The sequence below is a fragment of the Kwoniella dejecticola genome, chromosome 5, assembly GCF_000512565.2.
Source record: "Kwoniella dejecticola CBS 10117 chromosome 5, complete sequence".
Classification (NCBI taxonomy): Eukaryota; Fungi; Basidiomycota; class Tremellomycetes; order Tremellales; family Cryptococcaceae; genus Kwoniella; species Kwoniella dejecticola.
Window position 1 is genome coordinate 725110 of NC_089305.1, and position 26294 is coordinate 751403.

At 48.1% G+C, this 26294-nt stretch overlaps 10 protein-coding genes across 10 annotated transcripts; 6 read left to right on the top strand and 4 right to left on the bottom strand.

Moving 5' to 3' along the window:
• Positions 1–489: 489 nt before the first annotated feature.
• Positions 490–1021, top strand: I303_104362 (uncharacterized protein; the record flags this gene model as incomplete). Its single annotated transcript, XM_018407958.1, has 2 exons — positions 490–597; positions 713–1021. 2 exons carry the CDS (start codon positions 490–492, stop codon positions 1019–1021), a joined length of 417 nt encoding a protein of 138 aa, XP_018263169.1.
• Positions 1022–1497: 476 nt separating this feature from the next.
• Positions 1498–5191, bottom strand: I303_104363 (uncharacterized protein; the record flags this gene model as incomplete). Its single annotated transcript, XM_018407957.1, has 14 exons — positions 1498–1593; positions 1709–1882; positions 1999–2414; positions 2479–2816; positions 2879–2971; positions 3027–3295; positions 3358–3556; positions 3610–3956; positions 4008–4071; positions 4125–4206; positions 4259–4358; positions 4423–4790; positions 4897–4996; positions 5087–5191. 14 exons carry the CDS (start codon positions 5189–5191, stop codon positions 1498–1500), a joined length of 2751 nt encoding a protein of 916 aa, XP_018263168.1.
• Positions 5192–5870: 679 nt separating this feature from the next.
• On the top strand, positions 5871–7289 carry I303_104364 (uncharacterized protein; the record flags this gene model as incomplete). Its single annotated transcript, XM_018407956.1, has 2 exons — positions 5871–5926; positions 6023–7289. 2 exons carry the CDS (start codon positions 5871–5873, stop codon positions 7287–7289), a joined length of 1323 nt encoding a protein of 440 aa, XP_018263167.1.
• Positions 7290–7519: 230 nt separating this feature from the next.
• On the bottom strand, positions 7520–10451 carry I303_104365 (uncharacterized protein; the record flags this gene model as incomplete). Its single annotated transcript, XM_018407955.2, has 7 exons — positions 7520–7585; positions 7695–7845; positions 8048–8411; positions 8502–8527; positions 8591–9263; positions 9412–9637; positions 9861–10451. The coding sequence occupies 7 exons, from the start codon at positions 10449–10451 to the stop codon at positions 7520–7522; spliced, it is 2097 nt and encodes a 698-aa protein (XP_018263166.2).
• A 200-nt stretch (positions 10452–10651) lies between these two features.
• I303_104366 (uncharacterized protein) lies at positions 10652–12162 on the top strand (the record flags this gene model as incomplete). The annotated part of the gene is made up of 6 exons (XM_018407954.1): positions 10652–10700; positions 10777–10855; positions 10914–10998; positions 11136–11649; positions 11898–12037; positions 12103–12162. 6 exons carry the CDS (start codon positions 10652–10654, stop codon positions 12160–12162), a joined length of 927 nt encoding a protein of 308 aa, XP_018263165.1.
• Positions 12163–12422: 260 nt separating this feature from the next.
• Positions 12423–13846, bottom strand: I303_104367 (aspartate-semialdehyde dehydrogenase; the record flags this gene model as incomplete). Its single annotated transcript, XM_018407953.1, has 3 exons — positions 12423–13240; positions 13415–13644; positions 13779–13846. The coding sequence occupies 3 exons, from the start codon at positions 13844–13846 to the stop codon at positions 12423–12425; spliced, it is 1116 nt and encodes a 371-aa protein (XP_018263164.1).
• A 414-nt stretch (positions 13847–14260) lies between these two features.
• Positions 14261–14990, top strand: I303_104368 (uncharacterized protein; the record flags this gene model as incomplete). Its single annotated transcript, XM_018407952.1, has 4 exons — positions 14261–14307; positions 14410–14520; positions 14693–14791; positions 14906–14990. 4 exons carry the CDS (start codon positions 14261–14263, stop codon positions 14988–14990), a joined length of 342 nt encoding a protein of 113 aa, XP_018263163.1.
• Positions 14991–15504: 514 nt separating this feature from the next.
• On the top strand, positions 15505–17143 carry I303_104369 (uncharacterized protein; the record flags this gene model as incomplete). Its single annotated transcript, XM_018407951.1, has 4 exons — positions 15505–15978; positions 16099–16444; positions 16561–16909; positions 17038–17143. 4 exons carry the CDS (start codon positions 15505–15507, stop codon positions 17141–17143), a joined length of 1275 nt encoding a protein of 424 aa, XP_018263162.1.
• A 582-nt stretch (positions 17144–17725) lies between these two features.
• Positions 17726–19054, top strand: I303_104370 (uncharacterized protein; the record flags this gene model as incomplete). The annotated part of the gene is made up of 5 exons (XM_018407950.2): positions 17726–17730; positions 18022–18071; positions 18182–18201; positions 18356–18456; positions 18841–19054. The coding sequence occupies 5 exons, from the start codon at positions 17726–17728 to the stop codon at positions 19052–19054; spliced, it is 390 nt and encodes a 129-aa protein (XP_018263161.2).
• Positions 19055–19704: 650 nt separating this feature from the next.
• I303_104371 (uncharacterized protein) lies at positions 19705–25571 on the bottom strand (the record flags this gene model as incomplete). Its single annotated transcript, XM_018407949.1, has 14 exons — positions 19705–19713; positions 19815–20047; positions 20117–20189; positions 20259–21245; positions 21309–21420; positions 21472–21935; positions 22006–22204; positions 22282–23252; positions 23312–23449; positions 23505–23562; positions 23623–23750; positions 23805–24996; positions 25065–25347; positions 25409–25571. The coding sequence occupies 14 exons, from the start codon at positions 25569–25571 to the stop codon at positions 19705–19707; spliced, it is 5010 nt and encodes a 1669-aa protein (XP_018263160.1).
• Positions 25572–26294: the final 723 nt, after the last annotated feature.

A 26294-nucleotide genomic window follows, 5' to 3' on the forward strand; every position in this document is an offset into this window, starting at 1 on the left:
TAGCCTCTCTACCATTCATGTAGATTCTTCGCTTCTATATCGTCAATATCATACCTCACCTACACCCATTCAGCCCCTCCCCTTTCAAAGTTCAACAGGCTTGGACGTTCTACTACTATCGACTACTCTTTCATACGCAGCAAGACAACACAAGACATTTATTTAGCTTCTTACACATCATCACAATAACGGTCTGAGACATTTATTTAGCTTCTTACACATCATCACAATAACGGTCCGAGACCCATCTAAAACGAATTAGCACCTTACTCCAAACACCCGGATCGATCAACCATTACATCACTCATCCTTTCACCTCACTTCACTCGCCTTTGGCAGGACCAAAGCGAACTAATCATCCAGATCAATTGACTTGATCCAACACCAAGGCCAGACGAACTTCTCACCTTCAATAGCTTGACCCCACCTAAATTTTCATCCTCACCACGTCCAACCGAATCGAATCGAATTCGAAGCAATCTCGACAAGATGCGAATTCCAATTGCTCTAGCTGCTCAACTGCAATCCTCCCTCTCTTCCTCCTCTCCTTCGTCTTCTGGAGGTAGAGTCGAAGAGAGTCTAAGTATCTCTGGACCTGTGAGTATCTCGTCATCTAAGTACCTTGCCTCAATTCCTTGGTTCTCTGAAACCATACACCATAATCAACTCGATACTGCATGCTGACTGCTGACTGCTAATTTCTGATCTATAGTCCGTTCTTCGATCTTGTATCCCAGCTACATTCAACTGGACACCCACCTACGGACCTTACACCCTCTCTTTAATCCAACACCGTACCTCCGTTCCCACTACGACCGACGCTGAATCCGAAGTATCAGTATCAGAGAAAAAAGAGGAAGAGATGATCCTAGTGACCGACACAAAAGCCACTTGGATAGTAGATATTCAACCAGGAAGCAATATCACGCTGCTGATCAAGGACTTTAAAGGCAATTCGGCAGAATCGTTGAATTGGATCGTGGAGGAAGGTATTTCGGGTTGTCTAGAAGATCTGAATTAGTTTCGACTTGCGACTACGACCACGACCATGATATCATGTTTACTTTTATAATTACATTATCAATAAGGAATGATCAGACGATCAGACATCCGCGGTGGACGGTGGTATGGGCTCACCAACCGAGAAAGAAGTAGAACGCAAAGGAGAGGATAGGAAATACTCAGCTGGTCTGATGCACCTTACTCTCCTCTGTCTCACTTCGATACTTTGTATACGATTTATAACGCATGGTACGGTGATGTGATAATTTGATCCTGATCTTGCCCCGAATTCGAACACAAAGCAGATGACTTTATCATGGGAACCGGTGCTGTATTTTTGGTATTTTGATTGATGCAACATCCATTCCTCCCTGCGCGATACCGCACATTTGGCGATTGCTTTCAATGACTGCAGAATTGCCGAGTTGCATCTCCGCTATCGATACTCATTATACAAAACCACTATCGCTCTCCCGATTGAGATGCCCATCCCGATCATATTCTCAACGTCGTCTGATGTAACCTCGTGACCAGCGCTAAGAGAGCTACATTCTCCGATCCTGCATTATACGTCACGGCGTCTAGGTGGAGCTACAACCGACCGACAGAGCAAGGCATCAGCATCTCGGGCTTGCTCGCCATGGCGTAGCTCAAATGGAAGTGTATATCAAGAGAGAGAGGGAGAGAGAACTTTGATCAGACCTACCTTCGTGTTATGGTTGAAATGAGCTTCAAACTTCTGTAAATGCGACCACCGCGCAGCAACTTGTTTGGGGTTCGATTCACCCTCTGGGTCCGCCATGAATCTGTTTATCACTATGTTGAGTTGAGATTGGTACGATATAAAAGTCGATATCGTCCTCATCAATCTCGCATAGATCTATCATCGATTGAAATCACTTAGGTCAGCTCGTGCCCATCTTTTTACGAATTGTTCTGCGACATTCTTGTGTAGGAATGCAGTAAAAGCAAAAAACGCAGAAAGTTCTCACTCACACTCAACAATTTACTCGTCGTCAACATACATTGCTTCAGGCAAGTATCCAAGAAATCCACATGATCTTTGAGCAACTGATCAACAGTCTGAACCCTTCCCAATTTACCTTCCAGTATCTTCCAGTTCGGTTCAAGTACTTCACCCGTCGCGAATGCCAATACCTGTCTTACGAAATCAAGCATCCGTGATCGGAGAGAGAAGACACGATACTTCCATTTCTCCATATCAGGGTCTTGCGTGTTGATCCGCCATGCCGTAGTCTTCTGTTCCATCCACATACTCGATAAGGCAGATTCCAGATGATGCAGATGTAGTAGGAATCGGAAGATGAGTTGGTACCGCGTTATCGTCTTTCTGGAAATGACGAGTGATAATGGGAACTTGACCGAATAGTCAAATGCTAATGCATCGATAGCTACACCGCCAACACTATCAGCTTTGATCCGGCTCGCTATTGGAGGACCCTCCAGCTAACATACCATAAAGTGTTTTATCTTTGTCGGACCGTTGGGCGTCATGATCTACCCCATCGCCCATGGCGAAATCCAATTCCCCGTCTTCAGTCAAACCGCCTGTTTTACTGACGATTTTTAACAACCAGTCATACAGTTTCTGGGACTGCATGACCACCTTCAAATCGTCTTTGTACGGGTCATTCGAGCTTGAACTCGCAGGATTTCGAACAGCTAGATCAAGGAGAGACTGCAGCTTAACTAGAGAGGCTGCTTTGGCAGGTTTCCGAAGTTCGGATCCGGCGAGATCCAGAAAATTGGTGAGGAAATCGGATTGGTCCAGGAAGAAGAAGTGTTTCATCGAGCTATGGTCCGACAAAACTCAGCAAACATCGTTTTTCATTTTGACATTTAGCGGTGCACGAACCGTAAATGTGGAATCAGCTCTTGCTCTTCCACCATCAGCTTGAGTAACGTCTTATTGGCATATATATAGGCATCTTCGATACGCTTGTAAAACCTGCTGGAATGATCAGTATCGTAATCAACAGAAGGATCATAACGCCAACACTCACCTCGGCTCGTTCAACACTACCATGCCGTCTCCTTCCTCATCCTGCACTTCATTAGGCTTCTTCACCTCGATTCCACACTCCCTTATCACATTCAAGTACTTTCCAGCAAGCAATATCTTGTGCTTCCAAGGTTGGAGGAATCCAGGTATACAAGCTCCACCAGGCAGCCTATTCGTACCGGCTCGAGCCACAGCTACACCCGCACCTATCGTGGGTGTGCTTTTTCCTGCACCGACCTTGCTGGAAGTCAAGGATGATCCGTCTCGCAGCTGCAATAGCTCAAAGTTCAGCAAAGATCGTGCGTGAAAAGCCTAGAATTGATATAGCTTACTGTATACCTTCTTTCCCAGTACTCATCTGTATAATCACTTTCCAGCACGCCTTTTGTAATATGGCCACTTTCTTTCACCATGAACTCATCGAATGGGTCCGACAAAGATCCCGTCGATATCCATCGCACAAGCATGCGGAAGTATGGCTGAGATGCATGAAGCAGTAGCGTCGAGTGTAATGTTGATGCCGTAGGGTCGCTGTATAGCTCAATGAGCACTTCGGAGATCTCAGATATGATCATTTGACTTACCCGCTCATGGTAGCTTCCCGTTCACATATTATGCCTAAGACCTCTCCACCGAGAACTGGTCCACCTCCGCCTATCAACCCCTCTTGAGCGTTGAGGTTCTTCATCAGACCCTTCAGGCCTGCGCCACCTAGACCAAGCTCTTCCGCCATACCTCCCAGACCATCATCATCGTCTGAGGCGTCAGATGCATCTTGTATCGCCTCATCCGTTTCTAACGCCAGACAAAGGCCAGCTAAAAGTGACATTGTATGCAGTGTCGGATGCAAATGGAAGTATAACGTTTGTAAGGTGAATGTTGGCGAGGATAGGAAGAGTGATTCAAGCTGGGCGGCCAGGACACGGTATTCCTGAGAAGCAGGGTAAGCTAGACTGACTTATGCAGTTATGTGATAGCTTACTTTGAGCATCGCCCTTATTCCGCTAGTCAATGCATGGGAGACCATCCCGTATTCCGGTGCGTTCCTATCACGCATGTCAGCGCGAGGAAAGCGGCCAGTCATCATTCCATAGCTCACCGGGAGTCCATCGAAGTCTCCACAGCGGTAAAACATGTCGCCAGTGGCAAGAGCCTTTCCACGAGGGACAACAGGGAAGGGTCTGCCGATGATCATCAGCTTATCATCCAGCTCGGAGTAAGTGGCTGACAGACCTAATGAAGGGTCTACTCTCCATCTAGCACCCTTCGAAGCTTGTTCCCCGTCTAGCGGATCATAGTCATCGGCATAACGTATCAAAGAACCTTCGACTCCCTTTTCGAATCGAGATGTTCAGCTGCTAGTCTGTTACAATCGACATAAACGTGCGCCGACTCACCTGCAGAACGAACAACAGATCTTCGCATATCCAAGCTTCTTGCATTTCCAACGGTATCCCATCAAGAGACCTCCCTTCTTCTGTTTCGTCAGGACCATCCGCAAGGGATAGCTGAGCGACTCGTTCTGGTAATTTCCCATTCTTCTTCGCATTATCCACCTCTGGTCTTACTGATGCAGCTGAAGCTATAGGGGTAGACCTGCTACTCGATGGTCTGCTTGTTTCTTTCTCACGGAATCTCGATGAAGAAGAGGACGGGCGAGGTTGTTGAGAGGACGCTGAAGGTATCCGATCTGCGCGAGAGGTAGATGGTCGGGAATGAAGTGCTTCTCGGTTTCGGTCTCCGCTTCGTTCTTTGGTCGGTCCATCTAGCGCATCAAGGTCAGCAATTTCAGCTAAATTTCGCGGATGATTTGGGAGATCCTCAGTTGCACGGACATCCACTTCAGAATGAACAGAAGTGCTGAAGCTCACCTGCTCTAGCCAATAATGCACTTCCTTCACCGCTCTGCTCCAGTTCCTCTAAAATAGCATTCGGCTTGACTCGCCTGACGGACGCCAGAGTACCCACAAACTATGAGAAAGATCCATCAGCTGTGCATATAGCTAGCACTGTAGACATGTAGCTGTGCCGGTGTTCATCAAGAGAGTCAGCGTGACGTACCTGATTATACTCTCTATCGTTGAGACTAAGCCGACTCGAGCTTGATCGTTTCCTCGGTTTTGGCGTAAAAGGAACAGTCGACCCGGAAGGGACTCTGGCTGACATTTCGAAGGCGGCAAGCTTCTCTGAGGCTGAGCCTCTGTTGTAATTAGGTGTTCTGCTCTCTGCAAAAGATGTTGATGACGATATTGATTATGATATTGCTTTGAAGTGTTATTGATGTATCTGAAACGCGTGCAGGGTGTGTGGACGCGTGGGGAAGCTCATATTCTATATGGTAAATTTGATTCCGTTTGTTGATCCATTTCGCGTTTACAGCGGAGTGGTCCGTATGAACATATGAACGTATGGTCGCATGGTCGCGGATCAGAAACTCAAAGGGAAGAAAACACGGTGAAGCACTTCTTGCCCTACTTGTAACTCTACACGCGACAAGGGAAAGGATGTCAAAAGCTAAAGCTCTGACTGTATCGCTTCCTTTGCGTGGTGACCACGGGTGTTTCGCCATTACTGACGGCTCTGATAGCGATACTGTGAGCTCATTGACTTCGAGGTATATCTAACAGGGCCGATACAGCTCGAGCGAATTGCACGATAACTCGATCAAGGACGGACACTCATCAAGGTGCCAGGCGAGATTGAGATTGAAACAGATAAAATCAAGTGAAGGAGAATTAACCCAAAGAAAAGCTCAACAAGCGATTACTGACATCAAAACAAATAATACAGAGTGAGAGAATATCCATTAAAAAGATCAAATATAGGCGCAATCGCAGAATTCGATATGACCAAGCCAAATCCAAACACCATATACTCACAAGCGCAGATCGAGGAGATCATGTGAGTCCACTTCACTCTGTCATGCTCGATACGATAATCCAAAGACGCTAGGCAGAATCAAAGCCACTTATCTTCTTGTGCGGTCTCGCTCTGCAGGTCGGATCTTGACAAACTATCTCAGCAGATTCCATTTCTCTCTGAACGCTTATCCCACCATCCTCATTCCGCCTCGCGTCCAGATGCTTCCAGACTATCGAGACTGATTTCCATCGTCTCGAAGAAAACCTCATTACGAGGAAATCATAATCGCAAGCGCATTGCGAAGGGATACTCCAGTCTCAAGGATGAGGATGGGAAAGAAGATGAACCTTTATTATCTCCAAACCCCAAGACAAGCAGGCGACAGTCCAGCGATTCAGACAGAACACTGGTCAATTCTTCTTCCCCACTACACCACACCAGCGCTGAGGACATTTTGAATGAATTATCGCCTTTGATCAGGGAGCTACAACGGATCAGCAATTTGATGATTTCGACATCACCTCCATATCGAACTTCTCATGTCTTCCCCAACAATGAAGACCGCTCTGGGACCGCATACCAGCTCATTGAGCGATTCATCGGAGTTTGCGATGATCTTATTGAATTGGTCAATACACTTAATATGCCGCAGCGAGTGAGCGGGAATGTGGACGGTGATGGAGATGATCATAATGACGATGGGATGCGGGAATTACTAATCGCTGCACTGAAGAAGAAAATCCAAGTTGAAGCTGATCGATTGAAACCAAATACTCACATTCTGTCTTATGGCCATTCCCATCCTCGTCCTCGTTCGCCTTATTCCATATCAATCAATGTTACTTCCCTCGAAGACAAATCCAAAAACCCGTTTATAGTCCACGCAACATCGCTCACCGCTTCTGATTCGCCTTCATCAGACTCCCAACGAGTCCGTAGAAATGACGATGACAGTTGTTCCAACATATCGATAGCGAAGGACGATGACCCTGAGGAAGTGATGCTCTTATCTCCCAGCAACATATCTATTACTGGACGAAGAAGGGAAAGTCAACCTATCAAGATAGCCAATCCCAGCCTCTTGCTCGAGAGTGAGACTCTCACGAACGTTGACTCCAATACACTCAAAAAGCAAAACATGGCCCCCTTCTCACACTTCAATATCTCAGTGACAAATCCGACCTTCTCCAAGAATAAGAATGAGACTCAGACTGCGTTTCAGACGGACACAACAACCTTACCCTCTTCCAGTTGGGCCCAAAATATAATCAGGATAGGCTCTTATCAGGCCAGTTTATTGTTCAGTAATAGTCCTATAGCCGTACGGAGGTCTTTCTTCAAAGTCCATACTGAGGGTGATGAGGAGGTAGAGTGTGAACAGAGTCTACTAAGAGCGTATTGACATAGAGTATATCTGACAAACGACAAACGGTCGTCACTCCAGTATTCAAACAAGACAGATTTTCGTAGTATAGTGAATGATACGCGAAGTGGAATGCCGTGATGCGATGATATAACGATGCGAGGATGTGTTGTTGACACACGACACCATGCAATGCATCTAGCATAGAACCATAAGAATGATCCCGGTGATTGCTGCGAAGTGACAGGCAGTCCTATTCCATCCGTCACTCAAGACAATATCTCACCATCTCTCTCGCCTCGGTCGAATCGCCCTTCATCGAAGTAGGTAACTCGCTGATAAGGCGAAGCATAATATCATGTAAGCTCAAATTCCGTTTCGCTGCTAACTCTCGCCGCCTTCGCGACTTCTCGGATGTATGATCGAGGGATCAAAAGCACTCACGATCTTCCTGCCACCAAAGAACCTCCCATCCAACTCTTTCGTAGCTCGCCACGCCCCCGCCATACCGCTGAACACCACGAAGATTCTCAGTATCTCGCCTGGGTCCTGCGGAGGGGGCTCGACTATATGTAAAACGACTCTTTCGACGATTCTAGAGCATCATTCCAAAGGAGTCAGCCTTCATCTATCTCCCGTATAACGTGCTCGATCGAGCAGAGGTAGTCGAGTTTGAACAAGCCGCAGGCCCGATCAGAAGCAAAGTTGAAAGCAATAGGAAAGCTCAAAACAAAGGCACAGTCAAAGACGGAAGACGGAATGCAGGAGCATCAGATAGAGGAAGGAGATTGACTCACCCGTATTTACTACATTCCTCCCCAATCTCATCGCTCAACTCCTCATCGATATCCTCTACAGAATCTACCACACCCACAAGACAAATAATCCTCGATTCCTCCCCCTTCCTCTCTCGTTCATTCATCAGTCTACTATCTTCGTTGGCATTCACTATCCTTCCTCTAGAGTTAGAGTTCTGAACCCATTTCTTGTTCTTCAGATTCGCTTGCGCTATCTTCTGCTTCGCCAGTTGTCTCTTACTCAACTGTTCGCCCGGTTTCAACTGCGGTTGAGAGGTTACGTGTTCAGCAGACAGAGCATGTAGGAGTCCTTCGTTTCGGATTCCCAAGGTTGAACCTTCTTGATGCCCCCATTTACGCATCACTAGAGGACGGGTGCACATACAAGTCAGCTAATCCGTTACGCATTTGACATGGTCCGAAGACAAGGATAAGACGTCATCACATCACTTACTCTTCTCTGCGAATGTGCCACTACCACTGGCATATCTCGCGAATCAGCCATTCGATCCGAAAGTATCGAAGACGACACATTGAGCTCACCTATCTTCTTCAGGCTGTGACACAGCAGCCGCAGGCGTAGCAGCAGGCGCTGATGACCCAGGAATACCTGGTCCACCCCCTGCGAGAGCCTTGAACTTCGCAGCGATCGCTTCAGCAGCTTTCTTCCTATCCTCCAACATCTTGGCGAAATCCGCAGGATCCTTTTGCTCCTCAACCGATTCGGCAATCGGTAGCGGTGCTGAGGGACCAGATGGGAAAGCGCCGAAACCTGGTATATCCGATGCTGGCGGAGGGGGAGCGATAGCAGACGCATGCGGAGGTGGAGGTGGAGGGGCGCTGCCTGGAACAGCAAATGTTGGAGGTGCAGCGGCGAAAGAAGGCGGTAGCGATACATTCCCTTGACCTTGGGACATAGCTACCCCTCTGGCATACGCATCGTCACCACTACTAGCGGTAGCGGCCTGTTGAGACATAGCCAGGCGTCTTGCATAGGCATCTTCCCCCGACGCTGGCGCCGTAGCTGCGGGGGTGTTCTGGTGAGATAACGCTGCTCGCCGTGCGTATGCATCGTCTCCCGATATTGCTGAGGGCGTCGAGGTAGTAAGAGATGAAGGTGGGCGGAACCCTGCTTGAAGAGGGGCTGGAGGGTACGATTGCTGTTGAGGCTGGGCTGATTCAGAGTATATTTTAGGGGGAGCGAACATCTTCGGAGCTAGAGGAGGGGTGTAGCAGAATGGTCAGCTCTGATTTCGGTTTCATACGGAACAGGATGAACGGATGGAGGTTGGTGTGATCATATCAGGATGAACGCGGAAATTGAGAACATTAGGGATCTATGAAGAAGGAGCTTCGAGACATACCATCTCTTCGCGGCGCTTCATCCTCACTATCAGTATAATAACTACTCTCATCACTGCTCAATCCTTGAGCCTTCCTCTTTCGCTCTTCGACCAACTTCAACCTCTTCTCCTCCCGCAGTCGTTTTCTGTACGCTTGGTATTCGCCCAGATCGTTCGGGCGATTCGGATCGTATTGTTCATCTGGGTCGAAGTTCGAGATGTACGGTTGTCCGAAATTGTTCTTCTTCTGCGGTCGTATCATGGCGATTGTGGGGTAGAGTGAGGTTCATCAATCATCCACCAGTCAGCGTTTTCTCAAGACACATGGGTACGTGACATAGACGTAGACATTGTATTACCAGACGAAGTATATTTGGTGGACTTGGCTCATGAATGGAGCAGTCCATTGGAAATATGCGGTAGTTGCAGTATTGCAATTTGATATTCTAGGATATATTATTCGAACTCACCTTCTTCTTCTTTTTCTTCTTCTTCTCGTCCCCTTCTCTTCCCCGTTTTCCCATGCCAGGCAGAGCTTTCGAAGTCGCAGCCAGGGTCATAGCTGGCGCTTTCGCCAACGGTAATCCATCAGGTCCAAATTGAACCTCGTCCTCATCTTTACTATTACTTCCTACTAATCCGACTCCTACTCCGCCAGCAGGGACGTTGACGTTGACGTTGACGTTGAGCGTAGGTTCTGCTGAGCGTATTATATCGGGTGCGTTTTTATGAGACTCTGATACATTAGGTGAATTACTACCACTGCCCGAGGCATTTTGTGAGGTTGAAGTGGTATTACCATTCCCGAATCCTGCTGGACGAGAAGACGGTTGGGGTCTGGGTTTGTTGACCCTCGGAGCGAATTTCAGAGCAGCAGACCATTCGCCTGGCTTTTTGATATCGCTATTCGAAGTTGAGGCTGATGGGGCAGGCTGGGCTGCAGCTGTACTGGAAGATCCGGACGGGTTGGTAGTTGAAGTAGGTTCTTTGGAGGATTTGTCGATTTCCCCTGAGGAGGAGGAGGAGGACGCTGCGAACTTGATGCCTCCGTATAAAGACATCGTGCTTGGATCCCGCTTACCGATAAGGTGAGAGCACTGGGATCGTGAGCTGACTATCGTTCGGTTGGATATGTATCACACTTTCCACTGCGACTGATCACCGAATGGGCAACAACGGAGACCTATATGTCTAGGAAGGCAAGGGCGGATTTACGGAGATCATTAGCATGTCCGCTCGACATATACCGTTGTGTCCGAGCATGTCGACGAGAGACATTCTTCATCCCTTCCAATCTGCTATCAAGAAGTGTATGCGTAGTACCGGTCACTCACGAATCGCAGCGCAAGATTCGATTCTATCCCATCTCTCACTTTTTCTCCCAAGGTCATACCCAAAGATCAAGAGGCGGTGACCTGAAGGACTGGGATAGGTCGAAAGTCCCGACCATCCTGTCACAATGTCAGTAACATCCCATCCCATTGATGCGATTATTCATTCAGCTAATTCAATATCATACACAGGGCACCCAAACCTCCGAACCGACTCGGTTCACGAAAATCGAACGCTTCTACTCCTGTTCCAGCTGACGAAGGGCCATATGTCCCGGTAGGTCTCCCCTGGCCCATTCTTATGCACCTCCTCCCTGTCATTGCCGACTTATCATCTCATTCAACCCCAGGGACTCTCACTGACCTGATGACCTTGCTTACAACCATGTGCATGCGTGTCCAAACACCGCACAGACAGCTGCCGATCGACTGAGCTACGCAGACTCTCCTAGACCTTTCAAATCCACCACATTCGTCTCAAAGCTCCCTTCGAGGACAGCAACAACCAGTACCTCCATCGTGCGCAAAAACGCTAAACAGATCCTGATCCTTGAGCGCGAACGGCTCAGCGGGGGTGACGGGTTCTTGTCGGCCGTTCATACAGCTGCAAAAGCCCGGGGGGAGGTTATAGATATAACCAAGAAGAAGAAAGCATCGGGAGGAGTTGGGAGTAGCAAACCCAAGGGAAATATTGCGAATCTGTTGAGGGGTAGGAATCTGAAGAATCCAAGAAGCGATAGTTTGGGCATGAGTGTAGCGGGAGATGATAGTGCTAGTGCTCTACCGTCAGGAGCTACTACGCCTGCAATTAACGAGAACGAAGATGGGGATGAAGACGAGGAGATGGAAAGTACGGATATTATCACGCCGGATGGCAAGCCTGGAATCACTGTAGAAGATCTGATGCCTAAGAAAGAGGTGATTACTTGTACGTCTACGTTCACTTTCACTTTGATTTTCACAAGCACGTTGAGCCTCTCTCCTTCTTCTTTGATGGTCGATTTACTGCAGTCAAAAGACGGCTTCGCTCTACCATCTCTGCCTGCGCTGCGCTTCTTCACACATGTTTACGTTGCGTTCAACATCCTTCCCTCCTTCCTCCTGCCTTCGGCCGGAAAATTGACCAAGCGTTTGGCAAGCGCTTTATTCGAGAATTCAAAGCTGATCATTTCCTAGATCACACGCCGACTGCTCCACCATCGTTACTCCCGCCCAAGAAATACTGCGACATCACCGGATTGCACGCCTCATATACCGATCCCAGGACGAAATTGCGCTATAAGGGGTTAGACGTGTGGCATGTCGTACGAGGTCTTGTGAGTCAAAATCCCCTGATCCCGGATACCGTTCTGAGCTGATTGGGATACTCTGGATTTTGTAGGGTCCTGGAGGTGATCAGGCTTATCTGAGTCTGAGGGGTGCTCAAACTAGTCTGAAATAGGCATGAACCCTCCCGTAGAAGGTAGACTAGGGGTTACGCCAAATCATCTGTAGGCATAGACAGACATTGTTGTATTCTGTATGATATTATGAATGATCACGTCTAGAGTCATTGCGAGTCGCAATTCCCTCTTCAAAATGGCAATCTACTTCAATGACCGCGTGGGCTCCTTGCGAATATCATGATGCTAGCAGAAAATGCATTTGGAAGATATCAATGACATAACACGGCATATCGACATTCCTAATCCTCCCACTTGTCTATACTATCAGCCCCTTCTCCACAGCGATCTCAGCATTCATTATACTACTAGTCGCCGCTCCCAGCCTTACATTATCCACCAGACAGATAAATTTCACATCGAAAACCGGGCAAGGTCTCACCCGTCCCACACTGACACACGCTCCATTATGCAGATCCCTATCCAATCTCGGCTGAGGTCTATCCGGAGCCTCATGAAGCACAATCGCCTGCGGCGGCGCCGAAGGTACATTCAATTCTTGCGCCTCACACCTGTACTCTCTGAACGCTTTTTGGATCTCTTCTATCGTTGGCTTGGAATCACGGAATTTGACTGAGACAGAAGCCGTATGTCCATCTATAACAGGTACTCTCGTCGTAGTTGCCGACACATTGATCCGTCCGTATTTCCCCTCTTCCGAAACATGCAGGTCAAATTCGGTATTTGATGAATTGAGCCCTCCAAGGATCTTGTTGGTTTCCCACTCGATCTTCTCCTCTTCCCCCCCGATATGGGGTACGACGTTATCCAGGATATCGAGGGACGGCACACCGGGATACCCTGATCCGGAGATGGCTTGCAGGGTGGTGACCATCACAGTTTTGAGTGGGCCGAAACCCTTTTCCAAAGCGGCGAGAGGGACGACGAGGCCCGTGGTAGAGCAGTTGGCATTGGTGACTATGTATCCCTTCTCGAGACCCAGCGTCTTCTTTTGGTGCGCGATGATGGACAGGTGGGAAGGGTTGACGAGAGGGACGATGAGTGGACATAAAGGGTCTCGACGGTAGTTCTTGGCGTTGGAGAAGATGATCAAGTTTGATTGTCGGAAGGATTCCTCTAGAATGATAAGGATGAAACCGAGTCAACAAGTGAGACAAGTAATCGACAATATAACTTGCTTGCGATTTGACATGGATGGGGCGGCGCATTGCTTCTCTTTGCCAGCCGCAGCCGAAGAAGAAGCAATTGGACGTGATGTTGAAACGAATGAGCTTGAGGCAGCCGACTCACCAATATCTCCAGCAACGTCATGATCCAATCCACTGAACACCACTCCGCACTCCGCAAAGCCCTCTGCGGTGGGTTTACACTCTTGCACGACTTTCGTCTTGATTTCGTCTGGGATGGGAGTATTGAGCTTCCATTTGGTGGCTTTGGCGTATTCTTGACCAGCTGATCTGGACGAAGCTCCCAAGGCGTGAATCTTGAAGTATGGGTGGGCGGATAAGAGTTGGATGAATCTGATATACAAGCCAGATCAGCCATCGATATCCCCATAGTTCTAGACGAATCGGGACCATGGGAAGGTTTAGAGTTTTCGAGAATGGGTAATATGTTCGAGAAAGCCACTGCATTTTCTCAAGTGCAGACTCACCTCTGTCCGACTGTTCCGGTAGCACCCAAGATACCGACTTTGATCTGTTTCTTGCCGCCTGAAGTCATTTTGTGAATGGCCACTGGATTGTTTTGTTATGCGGTACTGAATATGTCTTTAGTGTCGAACGTGCTGGATCTCTTTGTATAGATGAGCTTCAATAGTAAAATAAAGTGTATCGAACAACAGGAATAACACTGATTTTGACTTTTTGACTCGTCGACGAATTGGAAAAAGTGGGATCTCCACCGTAGTTTCAAATTCAGGGTCTGCTTTCACAACAGCGTGGTCACCATGTGCTCAATTCCGGATGATGTGCCCGATGCGGTTATTCGTTGTTCGAGCGAGAACATGAGCCAAGTAACTTAAGGAGAAGATCCGTAGGTAGAGCTGGTGGTATCTGTGATTCAGAAACCTCAGCTCGAACTGAATACTGGAAATTCTGCAAGAACGACAAGCCAGAAGGAAAAGGAAAGTCCAAGATGGTCTCCGCCCCAGTATTTGACAAGTCCGACCCCAAATCCGATAAGTGAGTCTCACCTTTTCCATTCCCCTGTCCTCTTATTGTCTTGGTATTGGTATGCACAAGTAATGCAAGGTTACTTGGCTGATGAATCTGTGGACCTGATAGAGTCTTCCCGTACCATCTTCCCTTTACTTCAGAATGGTCAGAATACAAAGATCCGTATGGCCAAACAGCTATGACCGCTGCTGGAGCGGGTATGTTCGTTAAGCAGCCTGTGTAAGTTGGTCTACTTTCTTCGTCCTATATGCATGCCCACATCTTACATCTACGATGACATCTCTTGCCTTTCTATCATAGTTGGATTTGCGTCTAGACTTGATTGAGGCAAGAGTGTCCTGCGCAACCGACCGAATGGTGCTGATACTTCCATGCCTATCTTTACACACAGCTTGGTATGGGGAGCTTTCATTCTTTCTGTAATTTCGCTCGTCAATCAACAACCGTTAAGACAAGGGAAAGACGCGCAATCGCCATTGTTGGTATTAGGGTGAGTATTGTCTTGAATTCGCCCTCATCTTTCATTCTCGCTGTCCGAATTGTATTGTAACGTAGCTCCAATTCAAATGCTGATTAAACGGATGAACCGCTCTTTCTTCCACAGAATGGCTTTCGCAGGTGTATTAGCCAACATCATGCCCAAGACGATGCTCGCTCCCGAAGCTCAGACTGGCGTCCCCACTCCTTAGGTCTGACCGTGGCATTGTCATCAATACGAAAGGAGGGGTCTCGAATAGATTGAATGCATGTTGTAAACAGCGCTTAGGACGCAGGCACATCACATCGAAATCAGACGCTCACACGACTATCAGGTGAGATCCCGTTGTTCCTCCGTACTGACTCTAACCTGACGTGGGGCGAGTCGGACAAGAAAGAGAAGAGATCCGTCCGAATGAGCGATCCTGGCTACCACCTTTTGTATTCAGGGTATGGTGTGTGTGGTGTGTGCGGAGAATGAGTTGTTTCGTCATGTTGAATGATGATTTATTGTGCACGCTTTGTCCTCATCCTTTGATCGTTTGTGCATAATCAAATGAAACACGTTGAAATGACATGGTAACGATGCTTCTCCCATTTCTCATTGTACTGTACGAATACTCCACTCATTCACTGACTTCATTTACCCTCACTCAACTTATAATCTTCTCTCTTATTTACTCACCATCTCAAGTGGATCCTTCTCTTATTGGTGGTCACTTCAAAATGGACGAGACCTATCGAGCAAAATTATCATCTTCACCCCACCCTCATCCTCAACCGCAAGTACACGTAGGCGAAGAAACCCCTCCCAGCCAAGATCACCCAAATCACGGGGATACCATCCATATTCAACCTCATCCTCATCACGGTGGTAGTGGCGGTACCGATCGACCTATTCCCATCCAACTACCCAACATATACGTCCATCCTTACCCGCCTAGGGAACGAACACCTCCTCCTCCACCAGCACCACCTCAGCCCGCCCCTGCTCCTGCTCCGGCGCCTGCCATGCCTCCAGTTACAGTGAACGTCGCTGCTCCGAAGGAATCTCCCAAGGGCCGCAAGATTGGTCCTTTCAGACTCACAAAGCCGCACCCCCTCTTATGGCTCAGTCTGATCCTCAGTGTCATTGCATTGGTGTTGGAAGTGCCGAAGGGTAGTTTACCCACTTTGACCGGACGACACAGAGCTTTGAGGGTGAGTCAATAATTCATGGATCTCCTTTCCCACTTTTGCCGTCATCCTCATCCGCGTCTGATCACAGCGATTTCATCGGTGACTGACTGATGAATGATTATCATCATCACCATTTGATAGACACAAGAAAAGCTCGTCTCTGAGAAACTCGCTTTACTGACGAAACTCTCAACATTCCTCCCCCTTCCTCTATCGTCCTTGGTCGCTCCCCTTGACCCCCGAAACCCAATTCCTACCTCGCTATTGGCTCTCAACGACCATACTCAGCTCGATCTCCTTCGACTTGCGCCCCATCTTAGATTCTGGAACACCGCAATTGGCGCGCCGTACGGTGTCGGTGTAGGCGACGATGGGAGAGGATGGTGGTCGATCGAAGATCTCGGTCAGGGCGCTAGTGTCGTCCGAAGCAAGGACGGGGAAAGGGAGAAAGAAGTTTGGGTGTTGAAAGTTGGAGAGAACAGTGAAGGTGAGTGCTTCCTTCCTTGTCATATCATATGATGATACCTTAGTCCAGGCTAGTCCGGTCAAATCGAATGTTCAGATCAAGCTAATGGGTAAATGGTCGATCTTGCTGTGGGATAGAAAACGCAAACAACCTAGCTCTGTCTACAGCACTCACCCACTCCCTACTCCTCCGTGACAGACTACAGAACGAAGTATCGACTCTCAAAGCTACTCCTTGTCCTGCCTGTCCTGCAGCAAGTGGGGGTCATTACCACTTGGACACCTCTCATGGACATGTTCACGCTGCGAGAGACGACGACGACGAAGAGGCGTATCAGGCTGCCAGGAAAGAGGAGTGGGAGCGGCTCGAAGAGCGTAAGCGAAGAGACAAGGAAAGACACAGGGAAGTAGAAGAGAGGGAGAGAGAAGTGGCGAGAAGGGAGAAATGGGTCGTAGAGGAAATGAGAAAGATGAGCGATAAAATCCAGTGAGTCCGCTGAATTGAGCTAGGTTGGAGTCCTTTGCTCTGTGATTCGTATTTTTCATATGGATGACTGAGAGAGGATTAGTGGGAAATTGCTGATGCAATGCTTTTCACTTCGCACAATGCTATAGTGGCCAAGCAACCGAATTGACCCTTGAAGATAGGATCACCGAGAGGTTGAAGTCGTATCAGAGGCAGCTAAGCCATCTGAAAGACCAGAAACACGAGGAGCTCTAGCCAGCATAACTCAATACCCTCTCGATGTCCTCAGTGAGTCGAACATCTCAAAAGGAAGGACCGGTCAACCTCACGGGCTGATTGTAAAAAGCACTTGTTATAAGTTGAGATCAATTCAGTATTCCCTCCATTTGGGCATGGTCTTTAAACTCTTCCGCTCTCATATTCATACGATCCGTCTTGATCATTCTCATCACACTGCGCAGCTCTGCCTGCTTCGCTTCTACCCGGCGCATAATTCATCTTATCTTATAGACTGTATATAATTGTCCAATGCATGCATGTACATATCAATCTGACTTGCAACTGTTAACGAGGTAGAAAGTAAGAATGAGGTGCCACATCCAAATATCGCATAAAGCCGTCATCTTTCCACTGCGCTCGGACCGTCACCGTCGGTCGGGGAGTGGTGGAGTACTCCGCTGACTCCGTTTCCTGTGTTTTGGCTTTGGCTCAACCCTTCGAGTTAGTTTCCGTTTTATCAGGCATCACCAATCAGTCTAGGTGAAGGTATCATTTTTCAAGTCTAAATTGTATTACACAGCGCTCTGCAGCTTAGGAGAAACTTCAAAGACTTGTACAATGGCGTGAGTAGAGCTACCGCCTGTTTCGAGCAAATGATCAAAGACTGATGGACTGACAATATTGATAAATGAAATGATTTTTGCAGGTCGTAAGTCCTTCCTTTCCCTCTCCGATAAATAAGTCCAAAGAGGACAATGGAGTCCATCTCTTCAAAGCCGAAGCCGAAGTCCGAATGAGACGAGAGACGAAAGCGGACAATTATGAGCAACCATTCATATTGGAAGATTTCAAGCGCAACAAGGGATGCAGACGTAGATGGAGGCGCTGACCGCTGATGATTACCGTCGTAATAGCGGATTCATCAATTGGGCAAAGTCCCCTGCGGCTCGACAATATTTCTTCAGTGAGCTAACCTTTCTCCCTCCTTGCATTCTAATACCTTCCAAGTTCCTCTCCTATGATGAAGGTGACCACCCTCCGCAAACAATTATGCTAATCCCATTGATGAAATAGGTACACATTTCTGGGGTCCAGTTAGTGTCACTTGTTATCTATCATCCGACTCTTATCTCAAACCATCACCCCAACTTCTCTGGCATGCTAAACCGAGACTTGACCCGTCTCACAATGGCCAGCTGTGGACTGCGAAGCTGATAGATGGGTCATGTGTGATCCTGTCATGCTCAGGTCGCGAACTGGGGTCTACCTCTAGCTGCTCTGTCGGATATCGTGAATCGTGATGAAGAGTCTATCTCGGGTGTGATGAGTCCTACCCTGGCTGCTTACTCGTGAGTCCGGAGCCCGGGTCTATGCTTGTCTTTTTTTCTTTCTTACTTTGGCTTCCTGGCCATGTGCGAAGGAGCGATAGAAGGTGGTGCCAGTAGGTGACAGACTAGGGAGTAGGTGTGTAGAGTAAGGTTGTTCAGTGTGAAGTATGAGAAGAGTTGAGAAGCGAGACGTGAGCTGAGAGACGTGAGAATGAGGGGGAATGATTAGACAGTGGACCAAGGCTAGCCTGGCCGGACCAACCATATTCAGAGAACTTGGGAAGCATCAGGAATCTCCTTGTCCCAATTCTCTTACCTCGTCTTTGCATCAGTTCATCCGCTTCAGTATGAAGTCACACACGCGAACGATCACATGTGCTGATCAATGCTCCATGTGCTGTGCAGGATGATCTTCATGCGATTCGCATGGAGAGTCCAACCTCGAAATTACCTCCTCTTCGCATGCCACGCTACCAACGCGACCGCCCAGATCGTGCAAGAAGGCAGATACCTGAATTACTGGCATTTCGGCGGGAGGGAGAAGAAACACCCCATAGCTGCTGGTGTGGATGAGGTGAAGGAGAAAGCTAAAGATGCAGTAGAGAAGGTTAAGGCTTAGTCCCATCTTTCAGGACTAGGTGCGCGGGGGGGGGGAATCGGTGTGGAGGTCAGATCAGACTAAAATGGACGTATTTCTAGGGTTTGCGCGATCAAGGTGTCATTGACCGCAGGACTGTATAGGATAGGTTAGGATAGGATACGACGAGATAGATTACTTCACCTGAGGTCACACATTGCCGGATGAGATTTATTCCAGGTGGTATAGCGGAGAACCCAGATTGAACCATTTGGTCAATATACCCATACAAAACATGCAAAATCATGCTTCCACGTTGACGGGCAGGGCACTGATATGCACTGACTCTGTTATCCGGTTCATTACTAGTTGCAGAAGCCATATCAACCCTACCTACTCGATCATTCCCAACAGACATCCACTAAGTGAGATTCTCCAGCTCCTGGGGCGGGTACAAATTTACGCAATCACCGAGCAGTTCGAGATTTGGGTATAACAGAAACAGTAAGTACAAAGGCTGACCTGACAGCGAGACAAGGGTATAGAAATACAAAGCAAGTACAGACGAGAACGAACTAAATACGGATAAGTCGAGACTGTCCAGAGGATCCAGAATGTAAAGGTTGACTTGGGGTAAGAGTGCAATATCGAGTATTTTTTGGAAGAGAATTGCGAAGCGCAGGAATATTGATTTAGAAGCACTAACACACATATACAATCAACAGAGTCAGCACGAAATCGAAACCGATCATCTCGATTGTTGTCATGTCAAGTCAAAAAGCGGGAGATGCGCAAGACTTACACCTAGCAATTTCTTGTTCACTTTCTTCTCAACCGCTTTATCCAGTTGACGTTTGAGCGTTTCAACTTGCGCCTGAGCCGCTTGTAGTGAATCACGGTTCTTGTGACCTTCTTCAGAGAATCTATTGGCTTCTTCCCTTCTGGCATTGAGCTCAGTGATGTGTAAATTGCACGTGTCTGTCAATTGCTTGACTTCCCGTTTACTCTCTTCGAGGTGAGAGCGCAGTTTGGTATCTACCCAATCAATTTGACAATTAGTCTTTTCTCACTGATCTCGAATTGAGCCATACAAAGCGAACTCACTCTGCTTTTGCGATTCTCGAAGGTCAAAAGTAAGATTTGTCACTTTGACTTTCTCCTCCATCAGTTTGTTCTCCTACATCCAGATGCCGAGACATATCAGCCGACATGCGTTTGGTATGACCAATCAACGAGTAGCACTCACAACATCCTGCACTTTTCTCTTGATATCCTTCATCTCCTTCTTCAGATCTTCTTTCTCACCCAGCAATTCCTCCTTCTCTCCGCTGATTATATCTTTCTCGCTCAACAACTTGCTGATCTGCTCTTTCGCATCTGACATATGTGAATGATTCGAATTACTTTCCGCACTCCTACCAAAGTAATCCGCGGAAGATGGGCCATTCTCCCTGTTGAATCCATTGGCGGAAGTCGGGGAGCTCAGATCCAGCTTCATATTGGCGACTGAACGCTTCTTCGGAAGAGGCGGCAGGGGAGTGGTGGGTGGTGGTCCTTGAGGCGGCGGTATATTTACAGATTTCCTGCTGTCCTTCAGTTTACCTTCTAGCTCGACGACTTGCTGCTTCAGGCCATTGTTCTGTGATTGCAAATCGTCATTGACTTTCTCCAATTCCGCGATATCATTCTTTGATTGCTCGCGAGATCTGGTCAATTCACTGATAGATTTGGCGTCGTTGTTCCTTTGTAAAGCATGTTCGTCCCTTATTCGGGATAATTCGAACAATGCCTGATCGGCCCGCATTTTCAGCTGTCTTCGCTCTTCCTCAGACTGCGACAAGGATTTCTCCATCTCTTCAGCTATCATATCGTTCTCTTCTTGGATTGCTTCCAGAGTTTCCGAATGTCTACTCTGAAGGTCATTGATGATTGTATCATGCTTCGCCTGGAGCTCTTCGATCTCAGCTCGATGAGAAGTCTCATTAGATTCGATTGTGGATTTCAGCTTGTTGAGGGCTTGCAAGTGTTCGGACTGCAGGACGGTAACAGTATCTTTATGGCCTTGAATCAGAGATCGCAGATCTTCCGCATGTTCAGCTTTGAGTCGGTCCATCACCACGACATCGCCGGACGGAGTCGAAGGGACAAGTGGGAACGATTGAGCCTTTTCTGAGATCAACTGGTCGCGCTCTCTTCTCAGTTCTTCGACTTCAGCAGTTTGAGGGAATACTTCCTGTTCAAAGTACGGTCTTCTGTCAAATTGACTTCTGTATTTTATGGATCTTCTGGGGCTTACTCGTTCATTCAATTCCTCTTTCAATTTGTTGTTCATCTTTTGCAAGTCCGCAATTTGGATGAATTGCTGTTCGATGATCTTCTTCTGTGATTCTTCCTTATCGACCATCTCCCTACATTGCACCACGTCAGCTTTATCACACATCTCACTGGGCATGACTCACTTCATCAGTCCGTCAATCTTGTCCTGAGCTTCATTGCTTTCGCTCCCTCCATTCTCGAGTAAATGCAGTGTATCTTTGAGCTGACTGAACCTCTTGACCGACTTGGGCGATAGTCCGCCCATTTCTACTTCACTCTGTGCGGGGACGTGTAATTCGCCATTCTGATCTTCGTGTTCAGTTTCGCGCTCCTGTTTGTCTGATGGCAATTCAGCAACATTTGCCGATGGGGTCCTGGGACTATCGGGTAAGGGTATATTTCTCGGAGGTGTATTGGGTATATCCACACTGATTCGTGGTGTCTTAGGTGTTGCAGGTATGGCTATGTCTGAAGAATTGGAGGTTGTTTTATTGGCAGTTGCACTGGGTATAAGGGAGGGGATGATGTGCTGTTTTTGGAGGTTGTCTTCAAGTTGCCTTATATACGCTTCGCGGTCTTTGAGTTCTTCGTCCCTTTCTTCAACGATCTATTCACATACGGAAATCAGTCTGGGTCAAAATCAACCATCTTCTGCCAGTTCACAAATCGACACTTACTCGATGGACAAACTTCAGCTCAGCTTCCAGAGATTGGCTTGATCTGGAAGGCTTCAGTGTATGCATCGAATTTGTGGGCGATGGTGAAGACAGTAGTAGGCTATTATTCCTACTGTGCGATTGTATAGGCGTCCATGAAGCGCGCGGTGATGTACCCAACGATTGCGCAGAAGATAGCTCCTGCGAGAGCGATTGTGGTCTGAAGGCGACGCGTTGTCAGCGCTTAGACTCCTATTGTGCAACACCATTCAATGTTCGAAGAAACATAAAGCTCACCTCATTCGCGCTGAATCTCCGTATCCCCTCCCTCCTCGAAAACCCGGACTTTGCCCCGGACTTTTCGTAGCTGACAAGATGGGCATGCTACCTCTTCGTCTGGACGGCGAAGTGGCTGACATGCTGTCCCTGGGGGTTTGAAGTGTGGTCTCAGCCTCACTAAGGGTTTCCTCTTCGTCCTCTGTGGCTGGCGAGGGTGAAGGCGGTACCGTATCTTCCATCTCAGCATTGACTAATCTGGCCTCCGAGAGTTGAGTAGTAAGTTCAGCAACACGCGACTCAGAATTGCTAAACTTCTCTGCTAGATCTCTGAGCGCTTTCTTCAGCTCTTCTACCTCATCTGCGTCATCCGATCTCTCCCTGCTCTGCGATCCTTGAGGACTATCTGGCGGGGTAAGCTGATTGTGCGTTGGAAGGGGTGATCGAGTGTTGGCCGTCACATCAGACCGAATAATTCCATTCTCACTGGGAGGCGAAGCTGGAGTCGGCAAGCTGGCGGCAGCTGCTGATGCTTGCATCGAAGACAACCTCGATCGCAGTTCGGATTGGATCGATTTCTCAGCTTGCACCGCTTCGACAAGTCGGGATCGCTCTTTCTCCTCGGATGCAGCTTTCTCCTCTAGGTCCTTCTCCAGTTCTGCAATTTTCTGATCTCGTTGGTCGAGCTCTTCAAGGAGTAATTTGTTGTCTTTTGACGTATCCAGTAACGCAATATGCGCTTCAAGATCCCGGTACGCGGCTTCCCTTCTCTCGGCCTCCTTCTCCTGTTTCTCCACCTGAGCTGCTAGACCGGTCGCGGTGCTTTCAGATCTCGATAGTCTTGCTTCCAATTCGAAGGTATGCTGATTGAGGGTAGCATTGTTTTCACGAAGTCTGGCAATATCCTTCTTAAGTTCAGCGATAGCATCAGAATGAGAATCCTCCTTCTCTGCGTGGGTCTTCAGCTTCGCCTCGAGGTCTTGAATATATGCCTGACAAATGCGCGTTAACATCAAGACCACGACGGGATCAGCGCGCGAGTAGAGCTTACCTCGCTTGACGAATTGCGCTCCGTTAGTTTAGCGAGCCTACTTCTCAGCTCTGAGACGTATGATTCACTCTGCGATTGCCTGTCTCGTGCTTCTTGCAACTGTCTGTTCTGATCTTCCTGCATTTCACTCATAGCCGACTACGTCTCACTCGAATCAGCGTATATTTTTATAATATATGTAATGCATACTCACCAGTTCGCCCCTCAGCTCGTCCAGTTGTTGATTCAGGGCAGACACTACCTTCTCGTATCTGCGACACTCCTTTGTCAGCTCTATGGCGAGAAACGCTGTCTCTGAACTCATAGCTCACTCTAGGATGACAGGCTCGACCATTTCGTTGAATTTGCTGGACGCATCGTTATCGACCGGGTCCCTCGTCCGCAATTCTCCGGACAGCCGCATATTCTCTGAGCATTTCTGCAGATATCGATCGTAAAGCTGTTTGACCCATCATCAACATCACGAAGGCCGACCATAAAGCACTTCACTCACTTCAGTGTGCTCTCTTTGTAGTTCCGCCAATCTCTGTATCAACTTCTCGCTTTGCTTGATGCTTTCCTCGCTTGCAGCCGGAGAATGCCCATTCGTCGAGCCTTTTCCATCTTCCATAAGCATAGATAGCTGTTTTCGCAGCTTCATAACAGTGCTTTGCAAGTGTTCCACGTCGTCCCATCCAGCTTCAACTTGGTTGATCTTTGCTTGATTCCTTATGCTTCTGGCTCTCGAGGCGTATTTGATAGTGTTGATGGTTTCACCAATGTTAGCTTCGATAGGTGAGATACAAGCTATCATTGTAGTCAATGAATTTCCTCCGATCGAATCCTGGAGCATTCTGGTCAATTTGGAGTCCCGATACGGTATATGTCCTCGTGCTTTTACCGGATCACACAAGGTTGAAATAACATTGCCCAGAGCGAGTAGACCAGAATTAATGGAGATACCTTCCCTCATTCGATCGCCTTGGGCTGCCGTTCGTTTCAAACGCTCGGAACCGGCCAAGTCAACCATGTTGAATTTACTGGTTGTTATGACAAATTCGTTCGTGTTGGGCGATGGAGGAGGTTGCATAGACATGGGTCTTCCTGTTGGTGTAGCCCGCCCATAACTACTTGGTGGTCCGCCCCTTACGCTTGAGGGGGTTGGCGATCTGGGGCCGGGCAGGCCAATTGTTGAGGAAGGCCGTCGCAGCTGTCGAGTGGGAGTTTCGCTCCTGGGTATACCTGAAGGGGACGAGATTGCGCCAGATCTTTTCTTTTGGACCAAGGTGAGAGAGAATATAGCGTGACTTCGAGATGAAGTAGCATTCATCGATGTTTCTCCCGTTTTCCTTCGTTCCGATCCAGCCTGTAAGAGGTACATGACCTCCTCGAGAGATTTCACTTTCACTTCTTTTATCCCGGCCCATACTATCCTCCCATCTCTTTCTTCTCTAATTTGGATTGCCACCCCGCTTCCGGAAAGGAGATCAATGATTTCCTCGTTGTACAGTTCCAAGAAGCTTAATCGACATTCCCATGATGCGCCTGCTCCTGATTGCTGACGTATTTCTTCCGCTTTCTCGAAGATTGAATGGACGGTACGAGGTATCAAACCCGTTCGAGGGGTGAACTCTGTCCCCGAATAGTCGACTTCCTCGCCGGTCGTACCCATGGAATAGGACTTTCCCGAGCTGGTTTGACCGTATCTGAGGGTATAGCGTGGTCAGAATGCAACCGTCTCCGCCTGTGAGATCTGTGTGAAGAGGCGACTTACGCAAGGAATGTAACATTATGACCTTTGATGAACTCGTCCACAGTCTCTCTAGCCGTAACATCATACAACTCCGTTTGGGTGGCCTGCTCTCCCAGTACGTGGTCGAAGTTGAACAAAGGGTGTTTCTTTCCCGCCGCATGGGAGCTACCGACAGTTTGACCGGCTAGAGTCGCTGGGTCAACGTCCAGTCTGACCTCTGAGGGCGATGTAGGGTGGACGAGGACGGTGCGGAACCGGGGAGGGACGGAGGGATCGTTGGGGTCAGAAGGTCGGATACGTAGGACTATCCACATATGGCTTCAGCTGGGTTTCGCAGGATAAGGCAGGGTGACCAGTACACTTACCGACTCGCACATTCCTGCTTTCTGAAGCGTCACCCATGACGGTAGACGCATCACTGCTGACTCTTTGTCGAACAGAGCTCATCGAAGAGCTCGGACGTTGTAAGGCTGAGGGTGAAGGAGACATCGGAGGGGATAATATCGCTGAAGCTCGTTTGGACCCCATTTTGACAAGGCTTGTTCTTCTTCTCGGGTACTGATACGATCTGTCGCTCTTGAGGTAAGAAGTGCAAGCTGATTGGAATGGGGACTTTAGGCAGTCAAGGGCGAAGAGCTTCGACGTAGCTGCTCAGCAGGTTGATCAGCTTGGAGCTAAGACTCAGCTTGGGAAAGCAGTTGCTGAAAGCGGCGAGAACGGGAGGAACCGAAAGGGGTATGCGTATAAACAAGTGAGACGATGTGGGGAGGTAAACGAGGATGGGTAGATTGGAAGGATGTGTGCCCTTTCAAGGGGTTGTTGTCGTACAGATTGAAAATGGTTTAGATAACTGCCCTTGACAAAGGGAGAGTGGAAGTATTGGGTATACGAGATTTGATCCATTCAGTGTGAGGAAGAGCATGCGTTAGGGATACAGGCTGAGCAGGCTGAGATAGAGTGAAGCCTGAGTGGATCAGCGTGAGTACTCACTGAGAGAACAATGTGTATACACTACACAATCCTAGTTAATTGTTGATATCCCTGACTCAAGACGCTTGGACCTTCTTCCTTTGCTAACGATTTTTTCGGAGTTGATGCGTCTCTTCACTTTCTCTCTGGACTATCTCGTCTTCTGTATTGGTATTGAACCTCACCGAGAGTACTTCGTGGTTGTCTTGACTGTTTCCGTGAGTTATATCAGCGTCAATATCGAGATGTAAACAACTTATCAGGCTAGAAGGGAGGATATAT